Source organism: Chiloscyllium plagiosum, unplaced genomic scaffold, assembly GCF_037043375.1.
Source record: "Chiloscyllium plagiosum isolate Xiang-an unplaced genomic scaffold, Cpla_swu_hap1 HiC_scaffold_6, whole genome shotgun sequence".
In the NCBI taxonomy this organism is placed as follows: Eukaryota; Metazoa; Chordata; class Chondrichthyes; order Orectolobiformes; family Hemiscylliidae; genus Chiloscyllium; species Chiloscyllium plagiosum.
Genome location: NW_028270144.1, coordinates 50,769,345 through 50,787,131, shown reverse-complemented (window position 1 = coordinate 50,787,131; position 17,787 = coordinate 50,769,345). Strand labels below are relative to the sequence as shown.

At 41.8% G+C, this 17,787-nt stretch overlaps 1 protein-coding gene across 4 annotated transcripts in view; it reads right to left on the bottom strand.

Annotated features, from left to right (window-relative positions):
• The window catches only part of abcc4 (ATP binding cassette subfamily C member 4 (PEL blood group)), a 624,022-nt gene that overhangs the window by 93,064 nt on the left and 513,171 nt on the right, over positions 1-17,787 (bottom strand). For all 4 annotated transcript variants that reach the window (XM_087987997.1, XM_087987995.1, XM_087987994.1 and 1 more), the window contains one exon: positions 13,393-13,482. In XM_087987997.1, the coding sequence (XP_087844123.1) occupies positions 13,393-13,482 (90 nt within the window). The remainder of the gene's footprint in view (positions 1-13,392; positions 13,483-17,787) is intronic.

Sequence of the window (17,787 nt, the reverse complement as noted above, 5' to 3'; positions counted from 1 at the left end):
AAAGGCTCTTACTATCCACTCTATCTAACCCTCTGATTATCTTACATATCTCAATTAAGTCACCTCTCAACCTTCTTCTCTGTAATGAAAACAGTCTCAAGTCTATCTGCCTTCCCTCATTAGACCTTCCCTCCATACCAGGTAATGTCCTAGTAAATCTCCTCTGAACCCTTTCCAAAGCTTCCACATCTTTCCTACAGTGCGGTGAGCAGAACTGTATGCAATACCCTAAGTGTGGCCGCACCAGAGTTTTGTACAGCTGCAGCATGACCTTGTGGCTCTGAAACTCAATCCCTCTACCAATAAAAGCTCACACACCGCATGTCTTCTTAACAATTCTATCAACCTGGGTGGCAACTTTCAGGGATCTATGTACATGGACACAGAGGTCTCTCTGCTCATCTACACTACTAAGACACTTACTATTAGCTCAGTACTCTTTATTCCTGTTGTTTTAATTTTAAAAATTAAAAAAAAAAGTGGGCAGCATGGTGGCACAGTGGTTAGCGCTGCTGCCTCACAGCACCAGAGACCCCGGGTTCAATTCCCGCCTCAGGCGACTGACTGTGTGGAGTTTGCACATTCTCCCCGTGGCCGCGTGGGTTTCCTCCGGGTGCTCCGGTTTCCTCCCACAGTCCAAAGATGTGCAAGTAAGGTGAATTGGCCATGCTAAATTGCCCGTAGTGTTAGGTAAGGGGTAAATGTAGGGGTATGGGTGGGTTGCGCTTCGGCGGGTCGGTGTGGACTTGTTGGGCTGAAGGGCCTGTTTCCACACTGTAATGTAATCTAATCTAATCTAATTCTTTCCAAAGTGCATCAGCTCACACTTTTCCGTATTAAACTCCATTTGCCACCTCTCAGTCCAGCTTTGCAACTTATCTACGTCTCTCTGTTAACTGCAACATCCTTCACACTATCCACACTCCACCAAATTTAATGTCATCCGCAAGTTTACTATCCCACCCTTCTCCGCCCTCATCTAGCTCATTCATAAAAATGACAAACAGGGGACCCAATACAGATCCATGGAGTACACCAATAATAACTGAACTCCAGGATGAATATTTCCTATCAGCCACCACTGTATGTCTTCTTTCAGTTAGCCAATTTCTGATCCAAATCGTGAAGTCACCCTCAATCCCATGCCTTTGTATTTTATGCAATAGCCTACTATGGGGAACCTGATCAAACACCTTACTGAAATCCACATGCACCACATCAAACGCTTTACCCTCATCCACCTGTTTGGTCACCATCTCAAAGAACTCAATAAGGTTTGTGAAGCACAACCTACCCTTCACAAAACCATGTTGACTATCCCTTATCAACTTATTCCTCTCCAGATGATTATAAATCCAACTCTTAGAACCTTTTCCAACACTTAACTCACAACTGAATTAGGGCTCACTGGTCTACAATTACCAGGGCTGTCTCTATTTGCTATCCTCCTGTCTGCTGGCACTATTCCTGTAGATAATGACGACATAAAAATCAAAGCTAAAAGCTCTTCAATCTCCTCCCTGGCTTCCCAGAGAATCCTAGGATAAATCCCATTGGTCCCAGGGCACTTATCTATATTCACACTTTCCAGAATTGCTAACATTTCCACCTTATGAACCTCAATCCTGTATAGTCTAATAGCCTGTACCTCAATATTCTCCTCAACAACATTGTCTTTTTCTAGTGTGAATACTGACAAAAAATATTCATTTAGCATTTCCCCTCTTCTTGGACTCCACTCACAACTCCCAATAACTGTCCTTGATTGGCCGTAATCTTTCTCTAGTCATTTTATTATTCCTGATATACTTATAGAAATCTTTAGGTTTTCATTGATCCTATCTGCCAACATCTTCTCATGTCCTCTCCTAGTAGTTCTTAGCTCTCTTTAAGTCTTTCCTGGCTAACTTATAACTCTCAAGCGCCTGAACTGAGTCTTCATATCTCATCCTAACAGAAGCCTTCTTCTTCCTTGACAAGAGATTCAACTTCTTCAGTAAACCACAGGTCCCTCACTCCACTACTTCCACCCTGCCTGACAGGTACATATTTAGCAAAGACACACAGTAGTTATTCTTTGAATAAGCTCCACATTTCAATTGTGCCCATCCCCTGCAGTTTCCTTCCCCATCCTATGCATTCTAAATCTTGCCTAGTCACATCACAATTGCCTTTCCCCCAGCAATAACTCTTGCCCTGTGGTATCCCTTTCCAACGCTAAAGTAAACATAACTAAATTGTGGTCAGTATCATTAAAGAGCTCACCTACCTCCAAATCTAACACCTGGCCAGGTTCATTACCCAGTACCAAAACTAACGTGGCCTTGCCCCTTGTTGGCCTGTCTACACACTGTGTCAGAAAATCCTCCTGTGCACAATGGACAAAAACTGACCCATCTAAAGTACTCAACTATAATATTTCCAGTCAATATTTGAAATGTTAAAGACCCAATAACAACTAGGGAGAGAATAGGGCCCCTCAAGGAACAGCAAGGCGGCCTTTGTGTGGAGCTGCAGAAAATGGGAGAGATACTAAATGAATATTTTGCATCAGTATTTATAGTGGAAAAGAATAGGGAAGATATAGACTGTAGGGAAATAGATAGTGACATCTTGCAGTATGTCCATATTACAGAGGAGCAAGTGCTAGATATCTTGAAACGGGTAAAGGTGGATAGATCCCCAGGACCTGATCAGGTACATAGAACATAGAGAACATAGAACATAGAACAGTACAGCACAGAACAGGCCCTTTAGCCCACAATGTTATGCCGACCACTGATCCTCATGTATGCACCCTCAAATTTCTGTGACCATATGCATGTCCAGGAGTCTCTTAAATGTCCCCAATGACGCTGCCTCCACAACTGCTGCTGGCAACACATTCCATGCTCTCACAACTCTCTGTGTAAAGAACACGCCTCTGACAACCCCTCTATACTTTCCTCCAACCAGCTTAAAACTATGACCCCTCGTGTTAGTCATTTCTGCCCTGGGAAATAGTCTCTGGCTATCGACTCTATCTATGCCTCTCATTATCTTGTATACCTCAATTAGGTCCCCTCTTCTCCTCCTTTTCTCCAATGAAACAAGTCCGAGCTCAGTCAACCTCTCCTCATAAGATAAGCCCTCCAGTCCAGGCAGCATCCTGGTAAACCTCCTCTCCAAAGCATCCAAATCTTTCTTATAATAGGGCGATCAGAACTGGCCGTAGTATTCCAAGTGCAGTCTAACCAAAGTTTTATAGAGCTACAACAAGATCTCACGACTCTTAAACTCAATACCCCTGTTAATGAAAGCCAAAATACGATATGCTTTCTTAACAACCCTGTCCACTTGGGTGGCCATTTTAAGGGATCTATGTACCTGCACACCAAGATCCCTCTGTTCCTCCACACTGCCAAGAATCCTATCCTTAATCCTGTACTCAGCTTTCAAATTCGACCTTCTAAAATGCATCACCTCACATTTATCCAGGTTGAACTCCATCTACATCTCTCAGCCCATCTCTGCACCCTGTCAATGTCCCGCTGCAGCCTACAACAGCCGTCTATACTGTCAACGACACCTCCAACCTTTGTGTCATCTGCAAACTTGCTGACCCATCCTTCAATCCCCTCATTCAAGTCATTAATAGAGGCCCAAGGACAGAACCCTGTGGAACACCACTCACCGCAGACTTCCAGGCAGAATATTTTCCTTCTACTACCACTCGCTGTCTTCTGTTGACCAGCCAATTCTGCATCCAGACAGCTATGTTCCCCTGAATCCCATTCCTCCTGACCTTCTGAATGAGCCTACCGTGGGGAACCTTATCAAATGCCTTGCTGAAGTCCATATACACCACATCCACAGCTCATCAATGTTTCTAGTCACATCCTCAAAGAACTCGATAAGGTTTGTGAGGCATGACCTGCCCCTCACAAAGTCGTGTTGACTGCATTTAACCAAGCCATGCTCTTCCAGATGGTCATAAATCCTATCCCTCAGAATCCTTTCTAACACCTTGCAGACAACAGTTCTAGGTATACCTGAGAACTCTGTGGGAAGTGAGAGAAGTGATTGCTGGGCCTCTTGCTGAGATATTTGTATCATTGATAGTCACAGGTGGTGCTGGAAGACTGGAGGTTGGCTAATGTGGTGCCACTGTTTAAGAAGGGTGGTAAAGACAAGCCAGGGAACTATAGACCGGTGAGCCTGACCTCAGTGGTGGGCAAGTTGTTGGAGGGAATCCTGAGGGACAGGATGTACATGTATTTGGAAAGGAAAGGACTGATTAGGGATAGTCAACATGGCTTTGTGCATGGGAAATCATGTCTCACAAACTTGATTGAGGTTTTTGAGGAAGTAACAAAGAGGATTGATGAGGGCAGAGAAGTAGATGTGACCTATATGGACTTCAGTAAGGCGTTCAACAAGGTTCCCCATGGGAGACTGGTTAGCAAAGTTAGATCTCACGTAATACAGGGAGAACTAGCCATTTGGATACAAAACTGGTTCAAAGGTAGAAGACAGAGGGTGGTGGTGGAGGATTGTTTTTCAGACTGGAGACCTGTGACCAGTGGAGTGCCACAAGGGTTGTTGCTGGGTCCTCTACTTTTTGTCATTTAAATAAATGATTTGGATGCAAGCATAAGAGGTACAGTTAGTAAGTTTGCAGATGACACCAAAATTGGAAGTGTAGTGGACAGCAAGGAGGGTTACCTCAGATTACAACAGGATCTTGACTAGATGGGCCAATGAGCTGGGAAATTGCAGATGGAGTTTAATTCAGATAAATGTGAGGTGCTGCATTTTGGGAAAGCAAATCTTAGCAGGACTTATACACTTAATGGTAAGCTCCTAGGAAGTGTTGCTGAACAAAGAGATCTAGGAGTGCAGGTTCTTAGCTCCTTGAAAGTGGAGTCGCAGGTAGATAGGATAGTGAAGAAGGCATTTGGTATGCTTCCGTTTATTGGTCAGAGTATTGAGTACAGGAGTTGGGAGGTCATGTTGCGGCTGTACAGGACATTGGTTAGGCCACTGTTGGAATATTGTGTGCAATTCTGGTCTCCTTCCTATCAGAAAGATGTTGTGAAACTTGAAACGGTTCAGAAAAGATTTACAAGGATGTTGCCAGGGTTGGAGGATTTGTGCTGTAGGGAGAGGCTGAACAGGCTGGGGCTGTTTTCCCTGGAGTGTCAGAGGCTAAGGGGTGACCTTATAGAGGTTTACAAAATTATGAGGGGCATGGATAGGGTAAATAGGCAAAGTCTTTTCCCTGGGGTTAGCGAGTCCAGAAAAGAGGGCATAGGTTTAAGGTGAGAGGGGAAAGACATAAAAGTGATCTACGGGGCAACTTTTTCACACAGAGGGTGGTACGTGTATGGACTGAGCTGCCACAGGAAGTGGTGGAGGCTGGTACAATTGCAACATTTAAGAGGCATTTGGATGGGTATATGAATAGGAAGGGTTTGGACGGATATGGGCCGGGTGCTGGCAGATGGGACAAGATTGGGTTGGGATATCTGGTTGGCATGGATGGGTTGGACCAAAGGGTCTGTTTCCATGTTCTACATCTCTATGACTCTATGACTCTTTGACTCTATGAACTACCCTGTTACTCTCGTTCATATCCAGAATTATCTTTGCTATCCTTTCCTCTACATCTCTGGAAATATTGGGAGGCCTATAGAAAAATCCCAACAGGTTGACCTCTCCTTTCCTGTTTCTAAACTCAGTCCATACTACCTCAGTGGACGATTCCTCAAATGTCTTTTCTGCCACTGTAATACTGTCCTTGACTAACAATGCCACACCTCCTTCCTCTTATACCATCTCTGTTCTTACTGAAACATCTATATCCCGGAAACTGCAACAACCATTCCTGTTGCTGCTCTATCCATGTTTCCAAAATAGCCGCAACATCGAAGTATTCGGGAGCAAGCCATGCTGCAAGTTCACCCACCTTATTCCGGATGCTTCTGCCATTGAAGTTGACACATTTCAAACCAACCTCCTGCTTGCTGGTGAACTCTTGTGACCTTGAAACCTCATTTCTGACCTCACTACTCTTAACCTCTTGGACCCTGGAACTACAATTTAAGTTCCCATCCTCCTGCTGAATTAGTTTAAACCCTCCTGAAGAGCATCAGCAACTATTCCCCCCCCCCCCCCCCCCCATTTTGTTGGTACCCCTCTGGTTTAAGTGTAGACCATCCTGTTTGTACAGTTTCCCCTATCCCAAAATGAGCCCCAATCACCCAGGTATCCGAAAGCCTCCCTCCTGCACCATCCCTGTAGCCACATGTTCAAGTCCTCTCTCTCCTTATTCCTCGCCTTGCTAGGATGGGCAACAAACCAGAGATAACAAAACTGTTGTTCTAGAACTCAACTTTCACCCAAGCTCCCTGAATTTCTGCTGTGAATCCCCCTGCCTTTTCCTGCCTATGTTGTAACTAACTATGTGGACCACGAGTTGGGGCTGCTCCCCCTCCCCCTCAAGGATCTCGACAACACGATCAAGCCCGAGCACCTGGGAGGCAACACACCAACTGTGAGTCTCTCTCCTTCCCACAGAACCTCCCATCAATCCCCCTAACTCGGAAGTCCCCAATGACTAATCCTACAAGGTTACCATTGGAAAGACAGATTCTAAATCCATCTTTTTCTCAACTGCTCCTGTTCCCATTATTCCCATTGTATGGGATTTAAAAATGGTGACAGTGTAACATTATTGATTAAAAACTCAAACACAACTGTGAGGGAGTACAACATACTAAGGCATCAAATGATATGGATTGAGCTCAGAAACAAAGAAGAGGCAACCTCACTGTCAGGTGTGCACTATAGAACCCCAGATTGTGGAAGAGAGTTAGGGGAGCAAACATATAGGCCTATTTCTGAGTTCAACAATAATAGTTGGAAACTTCAACTACTCAACTATTAACTGGGATACAGACAGTGTGAGAGGTATAAAGGGCTCAAAATTCTTGAAGTGCACGCAAACATTTTTTAGCAAGCATGTTATAAGCCCAACAAGAGAATGTGCAATCATAGATTTAGTCTCAGGAAATGAAGATGGGCAGATTGAGATAGCGATCCTAATATAGTTAGAGAGGCTTCATAATTAGAGTCATAGAGATGTACAGCATGGAAACAGACCCTTCGGTCCAATTCGTCCATGCTGACCAGATATCCAAATCCAATCTAGTCCCACCTGCCAGCACCCGGCCCATATCCCTCCAAGCCCTTCCTATTCATATACCCATCTAAATGCCTCTTTAATGTTGCAATTGTACCAGCCTCCACCACTTCCTGTGGCACTCAGTCCATACACATACCACCCTCTGTATGAAAAAGTTGCCCCTTAGGTCTCTTTTATATCTTTCCCCTCTCACCCTAAACCTATGCCTTCTAGTTCTGGACTCCCCGATCCCAAGGAAAAGACTTTGCCTATTTACCCTATCTATGCCCCTCATAATTTTGTAAACCTCTATAAGGTCACCACTCTGCCTCCGATGCTCCAGGGAAAACAGCCCCAGCCTGTTCAGCCTCTTCCTATAGCTCAAATCCTCCAACCCTGGCAACATCCTTGTAAATCTTTTCTGAACCGTTTCAAGTTTCACAACATCTTTCTGATAGGAAGGAGAACAGAATTGCACACAATATTCCAACAGTGGCCTAACCAATGTCCTGTACAGCCGCAACATGACCTCCCAACTCCTGTACTCAATACTCTGACCAATAAACGGAAGCATACCAAATGCCTTCTTCACTATCCTATCTACCTGCGACTCCACTTTCAAGGAGCTATGAACCTGCACTCCAAGGTCTCTTTGTTCAGCAACACTCCCTTGTATCTTACCATTAAGTGTATAAGTCCTGCTAAGATTTGCGTTCCCAAAATGCAGCACCTCGCATTTATATCTGAATTCAACTCCATCTGCCACTTCAGTCCATTGGCTCATCTGGTCAAGATCCTGTTGTAATCTGAGGTAACCCTCTTTGCTGTCCACTACACCTCCAATTTTGATATCATCTGCAAACTTACTAACTGTACCTCTTATGCTCGCATCCAAATCATTTATGTAAATGACAAAAAGCACTGATCCTTGTGGCACTGAACTGGTCACAGGCCTCCAGTCTGAAAAACTACCCTCCACCACCACTCTCTGTCTTCTACCTGAGCCAGTTCTGTATCCAAATGGCTAGTTATCCCTGTATTCCGTGAAGACAGAACAGCAGTAAAGGTTCTAAATTGGGTCGGGCGTTGATGGGAAGACAAACTTTACAAAGCTTCGAGATATCTGACAAAAGTGGATTGGCACAGCTACTTGAAGAGTCAGTGACAAAATCAGTACGATGCATTCAAAAGTAAGACTCTATTGTACAGTGTTGACATGTCCCGACAATAAAAGAAGGATAATACTGTCAAATTAAGAGCAAGCGGATGATTAAGGAATTCTCCTTTAACTCCTCCCTTCCCTTTCTCAACATCTGTTTCATTTCTGGCGATAAAGCTATTCTTCCCCACCGCACAATTACAGCCATAAGCTGGGAGTACTATGCTGAGGGAGTTGCATGTGAAACAATCAGTGTTTTGAATTTATCTTTTGATCAGGGCGTATTTATAGGATGTTACTATACAGTTATTGTTTAGAGAAAAATAATCTATTATTCTGTTAAGATTTCCAATTGAGTTACATTATTTCAAATTCCTCATTCTTTTGTTGTATATTAACTATAGTCATAGAGGTGTACAGCACGGAAACAGACCCTTAGGTTGAACTCGTCTATGCAGACCAGATATCCTAAATTAATCTAGTCCCATTTGCCAGCACTTGGCTCACATTCCTCTAAACCCTTGCTATTCATATACCCATCCAAATGTCTTTTAAATGTTGCAATTGTACCAGCTTCTACGACTTTCTCCTGCAGCTCATTCCATACACACACCACCTTTTGCGTGAAAATGTTGACACTCAGGTCCCTTTTAAATCTTTCTCCTCTCATCTTAAACTTATGCCCATTACTTCTGGACTCCCCCACCCGAGGGAAAAGATCTTGTCTATTTATCCTATCCATGCCCCTCATGATTTTATGAACTTCTGTAAGATCACCGCTCAGCCTCCGACGATCCAGGGAGAACAGCCCCAGTCTATTCAGCCTCTCCCTATAGCTCAAACCCTGCAACCCTGGCAACATGCTTGTAAAGATTAGAGTGGTCAGGGGCTCGGCTACCTTCTTAATATATTTTGAGGGGTCTGGTCCATAATGATGGTTGACAAAACCCTCAGCCATGACTTACTCTCTGCCCTCATTTCTATCCTCACCCCTTTTTTTCCCACCCATAATGCCAAAAGGGCTTCACCAGCCTCCATATCCAAACCATCATAAGCAGATTTATGCCACCTCCAGTGTGATGCCACAACCAGACACTCATTCCCCTCTCCTTCCTTGTCGGTATTCTGCCAGGACCATTTCTGTAGGGATTCTATGATGCCATGATATCCTCTGGGTCACCTTGGTTCATGCCTCCTCCACTACCAACACCTCCCCACAACCCCATTCGTAGGCTCCTGTGTAATCACAGAAGGAGTAGCACTTGTCTATTTATCTCCTTTCTCTTTGCTATCCAAGGTGAAGTAGGTTAAGCAACAATTTAGATGTACTGCACTCAATCCAGTTTACTGTATTTGCCATTCACAATGTTGTCTCCTTTACACTGAGACACAAACACAGACTGGGTTACTGCTTTGCAGTCTATAAAAATGACCCCAGGTTGCTAGCCACTTCAACACACCATCATGTTCTCACACCATCATTTCTGTCTCAGGCCTGCTGCACTGCTCCAGTGAGGTTGAATACAAGCTGCAGCAACAATACATCATTTTCTACCTAGGTACCTTACCGATTTCAGGACTCAACACCAAATGAACAAATTCAGAATGTGAAAACCCTCCTCTGAGTTTGTTCCCCACACCCCACCAGGACCTAATTATATGGGTTGCTCCAAGCATTGCCAATTCATTTCAATGATTTACTCTTCTCATTAGCACCCTACCTAGCATTTAGCTCTTCTTTGGTTATTATCAGCCATCTCCTTGTTAATCTATCCTCTTTTTTTCACTCTTCATCTCAATATACTTTATTCACTCCCCCCAACGTGAATGACATCCTTTCCCAATTATTTTCAGTTCTGAAGAAGGGTCACAGGACTCAAAATGTTAACTCTGCTTTTCTCTCCACAGATGTTGCCTGACCTGTTGAGTTTTTCCAGAACTTTTTGTTTTGTTTCAGACTTTTAGCACCTGCAGATGTTTGCTTTTATTAATGATCGAAGAAAGAGTTGGGCCTATCAAAGTTGTCCATGGTAAGTTGAACGTGGATGCAGAAGATAGGGGCAGGTTTCTTACTGAGTATTTTTTCTCTGTCTTCACAAAGGATAGGAATGATGCAGATATCCTGAGAGATGAATAGGATGTAAGCTATGTACATAACCATGAGAAATAAATACAGGGTATCCAAAGCTGGAGTACCTTGGATGATTAAGAATATTTATGAGAAGATAAGGAAGAAAAAGAAGGCATTTGATACATACTGGAATACTAGGAATAGAAATTAGGAAGAGTATCTCAGATGTAGGACACAGGCTGAACTTGGTATAAGGAAGGCTAAGAGGAAGCATTAGGAAAGGATGGCAGGCTGCGCTAAAACAAATATTATAGTATTCTTCAAGCATATTAATATAAAAAGATTAGTGAAGGGTGGAGTTGGCCCCATAAGGAACAAACAGGGTAAGCTGCTCACTGAAGCAAAGGATCCCGCAGAGGTACTAAATAATTATGTTGATTCTATCTTCACCAAATTAAAAGATAATGTTAATGCCCTAGTTTAAAAAAATACATTTTGAGCAACTGAGCAGTATAGTGAAAGATGAAAAAGAGGTGCTAAAAAGGCTGGCAGCACTCCAGAAAGAGAAGTGCCCAGGTTTGGTTGGATGCATTCTAGATTGCTGAGAGGTAAGAAAGGAACCTACATAGCCGTTGACAGTAATTTTCCAAGGCACTCTGGATTAATCCCAGTGAACTGGAGGATTGAATTGTGACACTGTTGTTTAAGAAACATACAAAGAATGCACTGGGAAACTACAGACCTATCAGCTTGTCATGAACAGTGAAAAAACAGATGGAGACAATGATACATGATAAGATAAATATATGCTTAGAGAGAAAAGTATGTTAATACTAGACAGTCAACAAGGGCAGGTCATATTCAATTTAGTTTTTTGATAAAGTGACACAGTCGGTAGATGATGGTGGTACTGTCGATGTTGCATATTTGGACTTTCAGAAAGCATGTGATATGGTATCACATGGCAGGTTGGTCTGCAAATTAGAAATGTTTTGGGATTGATGGATCACTGGCAGCATGGATTAGAAGCTGGCCAAAAATAGGAAACAGGAGATAGGGATAGATGGGCATTTCTCATATTGGGGATAAATCAAATGTAATACTCCCAGGGATCAGTGTTGGGACTCTTTCTCTTTCTGGTTTACATAAATTATTAGGAGATGAGTATTGAGGGCAAAATTTCTAAATTTGCAGTTTATACTATCCTGGGGAGAATGGTGAATTGTGAGAATGATGCTGAGCGACTTCAAAGGGACATTGACAAGTTGGCCAAATGGGCAGACCCCTGGCAAATGAATTTTCAATGCATAGAAATGTGAGCTAATGCATTTTGGTAGACGAAACACACGCTCAATGGTACAACTTTGAGGGGAATATAGGGCCAGAGGGACCTCAGGGTTCACATACGTGATTCTCTGAAGGTGGCCAGATGAGTTAAACCAGTGGTTGAGGCAGCTAGTAGGATCCTTGGATTTTTAAATAGTGGCATAAAGTATAAAAGCAAGGAAGTAATGCTTGACCTCTACAAATTTCAAATCAGACCACATTTGGAGTATTGCGTTCAGTTCTGGGCACCTTACTTAAGGAAATACAGTAAAGTCCAGATGGAATTCAAAGAAGATTTACTGTAATTGTACCAGGAATTAAGGATTTTAGAAACAAGGAAAGATTAGAGAGATTGGGTTTATTCTCCTCAGAGTAGAGGCAGTTAAAGGGTGGCCTTACTGAGGCGTTCAAAATCATGAAGAATCGTGACAGGGTAAAGAAGGATATTCTGTCTCCACTCGTTGATATGTCAGTAACTAGGGGTCACAATTTCAATATTGTCAGCAAGAGAGCAGGGAGTGAGATGAGGAGAAATTTCTTTACTCAGAGAGTTGTTAAGATTTGGAATACACAGACTGGGAGAGTGGTGGAGGGGGATTCCATAGGAAGTCTCAAACAAGAGTTGCATATGTATTTAAAAGTGATGAAGTTAGAAGGTACAAAGATAAGGCTGGAAGTGGGACTAGCTGGGTAGCTATTTTGGGAGATACAATGGGTTGAGTGGCCTCCTTCTGTACTGTAAAATTCTATATTTCTATAATTCTAGTTAAAGAGAAAGAATTTGAAATATTTGATAAATTAAGTTCAATGAGAAGGAAAGTAATGAAGGGGTGGACCTTCTTTAAAGTGGAAAAACCACCACGGCCAGATGAATTGTATTTAGGGCTAAAAGAAATGTAGGGAGAAAACAGTGGATGCTCTGAGAATCATTTTCCAATCCTCACCAGATATAGACGAGGTACCAGAGAACTGGGAGTTTGCACATATATCATTAACCAAAACGGGTGCGAGGAATAGACCAGATAGGCTAGCCAGTTGGACCATTGAGAATGGGCAAATTGCTGGAATCAATACTCTCAGATAGGATTCAATGTGAAGTTCTCTAATTCTACATTCACGAATAACTCAAAATACTGCAAAATTTAGAATTTTGAAATGAGTTACTAACGGGAATCTTTACAGGACCTCAATTTAGTGATATAAAATACCTTTCTACTTTAATGCATTTGTGCTTGCAAACAGAGCAAGGCCATAATATTCCCCATCTTTGGAAATGACAGAAGGTGAGGAAGAAAAAGGAAAAAAAAAAGAGACTGAACTGGTAATAGGGTGGAAGAGGAGGTACATTGCTGCGACTCCTGGTTCCAGATCCACGTTCTTACTTTATAAACTTTGTGGTGATGTTCTGCAGCAGTCCTTTTAAATACCTCCTTGTTCTCCTAGTTTACCTGAATTCAGTATGTGTATACTCTCAGCTCATAATGATCACATACTCACACTGCTGAGGCTGTTCAGTGTCCAAACCACAGGCACCTTTTCAGCTTTTTCCACAAAATTGATTGGCAGCATATTTAATAACTTGCATGAACCAAGAACACATTAAAGCAAACTATATGTTTCAAAAACACACTGTTTGCAAGGTAAAGGATGATTTTGCAATGCACTTCCTACCTCTTCCAATGCATTCCATAGTGCTTCATCAGTGTGGTCATCAAAGGGATCCAGATTCTTCCTTACGGTACCAGTAAACAAAACTGGGTCCTGATTGCAAAAAGAAATGAGTTTGTATTTTGCACTCATGGAAAAGAATATTTTTTTCTTTGATTTCAGTCAGATTCTTGAGGAAAATGAAAATTGAATGTCAAATTCTCAGCTCCATCACAAAATTACTGTCTGTATTAAAGCTGTATGAAAGAATACCAGAGTGAAGTCAAAATATGAGTCAACTTGAAACTTTGTTCAATCTGTGCAGATGCTGTTAAAACTGCTAAGTATTTCCAACCATTTTCTATTTTTATTGTTATAGCCCTTTGAGGATTAAGGAACATCCTTCACCAGCATAAAACAAGCTTTACCCATATTCAACAATTTAACATGAAATGTCAAAAGATTTACTTCATGTCTAGCTTCTTAGCGAATCTGCAAATGTGAAAATGCTGTTTGTTATTTTGCGTCAACAATAAGTGAAAAGACTATGTGGTCCAGTCAATGAGTAAACTGCACAGGATAGTTGGATTAAAGATATCTAATTTTCTTTAGCATTTAGTTAAATTTTTAAACTGTCTCTGATTCAATTTTCAACAGATAACTTATTTAAAACAAGCACAAATTATAAAAATCATTACACAACAGAGCACATAAAACAAATTAATCTATTTTTATGAACAGTGTCAACATTTGTAGGAATGCGGATTTCCTAGAATACATTTTTATGTATGTGAAGTAAACACAGAAATAAAAGTACAAAGAACCTGCATTTTAAAGGTATCATAACATTTGTGTACTGAAATAAAATAAATTAATGGTCATGCAATAAACAGAGCAGTTTGCAAATGTGAGCATCATTTTCCATCATGTGATTTGTTGGTTTATTGTAGTTGCCTTGCACTAGCATTTGAATACAATACAAAAATATCTTTAACTGTGTTATCAACAGTAGCATCAGTGTAGATAATAAAGACGTTAAGAGGAATTAGTGTTTTATAGTCCAGTGTTATCAGATAAATATGTGAAGTATTTGGATTAGATAAAAGGCTGTTAAAAGATAAAATAAATTTGCTGTCTCCAAGACACACATCAATGTCTTATTTTGGGACCCCTAAAATACTAAAATAAACCTGTCAATTGTTTTTGCATTGGCAAAAATTGGGAGGCAATGGCCTAGTGGTATTATCACTGAACTGTTAACCCAGAGACAAAGGTAATGTTCTAGGGACTCAGGTTCGAATCCTGCTATGGCAGACAGTGGAATTTAAATTAAATATATAAAAGAAATCTGGAATTAAGCATCATGATGACCATGAATACATTGTCAGAAAAACCCATCTGGTTCATTAATGTCCCTTAAGTAAGGAACTTGCTATCCTTACCTGATCTGGCCTACATGTGACTCCAGGCCCACAGCAATGTGGTTGTTCCTTAACTGCCCTCTGGGAAATTAAGGATAGGCAATAAATGCTGTCTAGTCAGCGACACCCTTATCCATGAATGCATAAAGAAAATAATACTTGACATTATCCCATATGACTGCTATTTCATGTGTTATTTCAAGTAACTTTAACTTTTTATGATGTGGAGGTGCCAGTTTTGGCCTGGAGTGGATTTTTATGTCAGTTCTGCAGAGGGTTTACAGGTGGACAAGTTAATCTGATCATTTACTTCAGGCAAAATTTAAGGAAGGCATGATATTCCTTGTTTTAATTTTGTTTTAAATAGTAAAGACTAGAAAATATTATACCTGCAGAGTGTGAATAAATTCTGCAGTGAAGTGTTTCTTTTGATTGATGATGCACAAGAAGAAGTGGGAGTTGTGAGTCTGGCGCTAACCTGGCACTAACACTGCCAAAGTATTCAGGCTCAGCTTTAAGTAGATACTGGGGACAACAGATGGGCTTCAATGGGATCCTCATCTGCACACTGGAGCTCATCATGGAACAAGGTTGCTTGCCAGCAGTATGAAAGGAGCAAACGGCCTCACATTAATTACAAAGCTTTCAGGCTCCAATGAACTGGGAAATTCTGATCCAAAAAACAGATATTGCTGGGAAAACTCAGCAGGTTTGGCAGCGTGTGTACAGAGAAATCAACATTAATGTTTCGGATCCAGTCTTCTTCAGAACTGGTAGTTCCAAAAAGTTAAGTTTTTGTGTAGAAGATGGGCGGTGGAGGTTTGGGGGGAGGGGGAGAGGGGAAATGGGCAAGGGACAAGGATTACACGCCATGTAATGAACAGAAAAACGAACAATTGCACAGATAAAGGAGTAGATATCAGTCAGCCTTGGAGAATGAATAACAGCAAATTTTGAACTTAAACCATGAGGGCATTTATCACCCACCCCTAATTGCTCAGTAGGCAGTTAACAGTCAACAACATTGCTATGAGTTTGGATTCACATGGTAAAGATGGCAGTTTCTTTCCCTAAAGGATATTAGTGAACCAGATGGGTTTTGCCTGGCAATTGACAATAGATTGTGGTGATGTTTAGGTAATAATTCCAGATTTTTTTATTGGATTCAAATTCCACCATCCGCTGTGACAAGATTTGAAGCCAGGTCCCTAGAACATGAGTTGGGTCTCTGGATTAACAGTGCAGTGATAATACCACAAAGTCATCATCTCCACTACATTCTATTTTTCCAAGTTAGGATTGTGAGTGGCTTGGAGCAGAAGTTGCTACTGGTGGTGTTCCCACATATCCACTGCTCTTGGTCAGCCTGAAGATGAAGGTTATATGTTTGGAAGTGCTGTTGAAGGTGTGTTGGTGAGTTACTGCAGTATATTTTGCACTAATATAAACAGTGATCAGTCTGAGTCAGTGGTGGTGCGAATGAACGCTTAGGTTGGTGGATAGGATGCTAATCAGTGGATTATTTTATCTTGGTTAGTATCAAGCTTCTCCAGTTGTTGGAGGTTCACTCATCTAGGCAAGTGGAGCTATTTCTGTCACATTACTGATTTACAGGAATAACCGGGGAAATTACAGGCCAGTGAGCTTTAGGGAAATTTACAGGATTCTGAGGGACACAATTTACTCATGTTTAGAAAAATATGGACTTATTATAGAATGGCAGCATAGCTTTGTGTAGGGTAGGTCATGTCTCACACACCTGAGTTTTTGAGGAAATGATAAAGATGATTGATGAGAGCAGGGTGGTAGATGTTGTCTATGTGGACTTTAGAAAAGCCTTTGACAAGGTTCTTCATGGCAGGCTGATAGGTGAAGTCACATGGGATCCATGGTGAGCTGGTAAGATGGACGCATAGAGGGTGGTAAATACCTGGAATATCTTGCCAGAGGTGGTGATGGTATGATACATTTAAGAGGCATCTTGACAGATGTATGAATTAGTAGGGAATAGAGGAGTATGGAGAATGTAGAGGCATAATTTAGAAAGGCATAATGTGTCGGTGCAGTCTTGGTGAGCCAAAGGATCTGTTTGTGTGTTATACTGTTCTTTGTTCTTTACGCCTTGTAGGTGGTGGACAGAACTTGAGGAGTCAGTGTTGAGTTACTAACTACAGAACACCCGGATTCTAATCTGGTCTTGTAGCCGCAAAGTTTACTTATATGGATGTCCAGTTCCGAGTTTGGTCAATTATCTCTGCTGGATGTTAACAATGAAGGATTCAGGAATGGTAATGCCATCTGAATGTCAAGGGAAGCAGATTTGGTCCTTCTTTGTTGGAGGTAATCAATGCATAGGACCCGTGTAACAAAAATATTATTTGCCATTTATCAGCCCAAACCTGGGGATATAGTCTTTGGATATATATCAATCAGGAGCAGAAGTAGGCCAATTGCCTTTGAGTTGAGTGTGGTGCTGGCAAAGCACAGGTCAGGCAGCATTCGAAGAGCAGGAGAGTTGATGTTTCGAGCGTAAGCTCTTCATTAGGAAGGGACCAGATATGTTTTGCTCCTGCCCAGTTTGTGAGGTAACAGCCTTCATGTGATCCACACTTGTTCAGGATCGCTTCATCTATCCAAACTTTGTACGTCACAAGACCTGATGTCATGTCGACTTTGCCTCATATCCATGCAGGGCCATTTCTGTGGTTTCAACATCAAACTTTGTCTCTTGTAATAAATTGTCTCTCTCACTTAGAGAGGCACGTGGCCAGCATTAGTGTTCCTGCTGCCATTTCACTCTCCGAAAGCCCAAGTCTGAGAATATCAGGTTTAAACTGGTGAGGAGTCTTCTTCCCATCAAAAACTCTGGAGTAGCTGTCCCTGCTTTCCCTAGAGTATTAGAGGCTGAGGGGTGACATTAGAGAGATTTATAAAATAATGAGGGACTTGGAGAGGGTATATAGACAAGGTTTTTTCCCTGGGTTGGGGAATCCAGAAC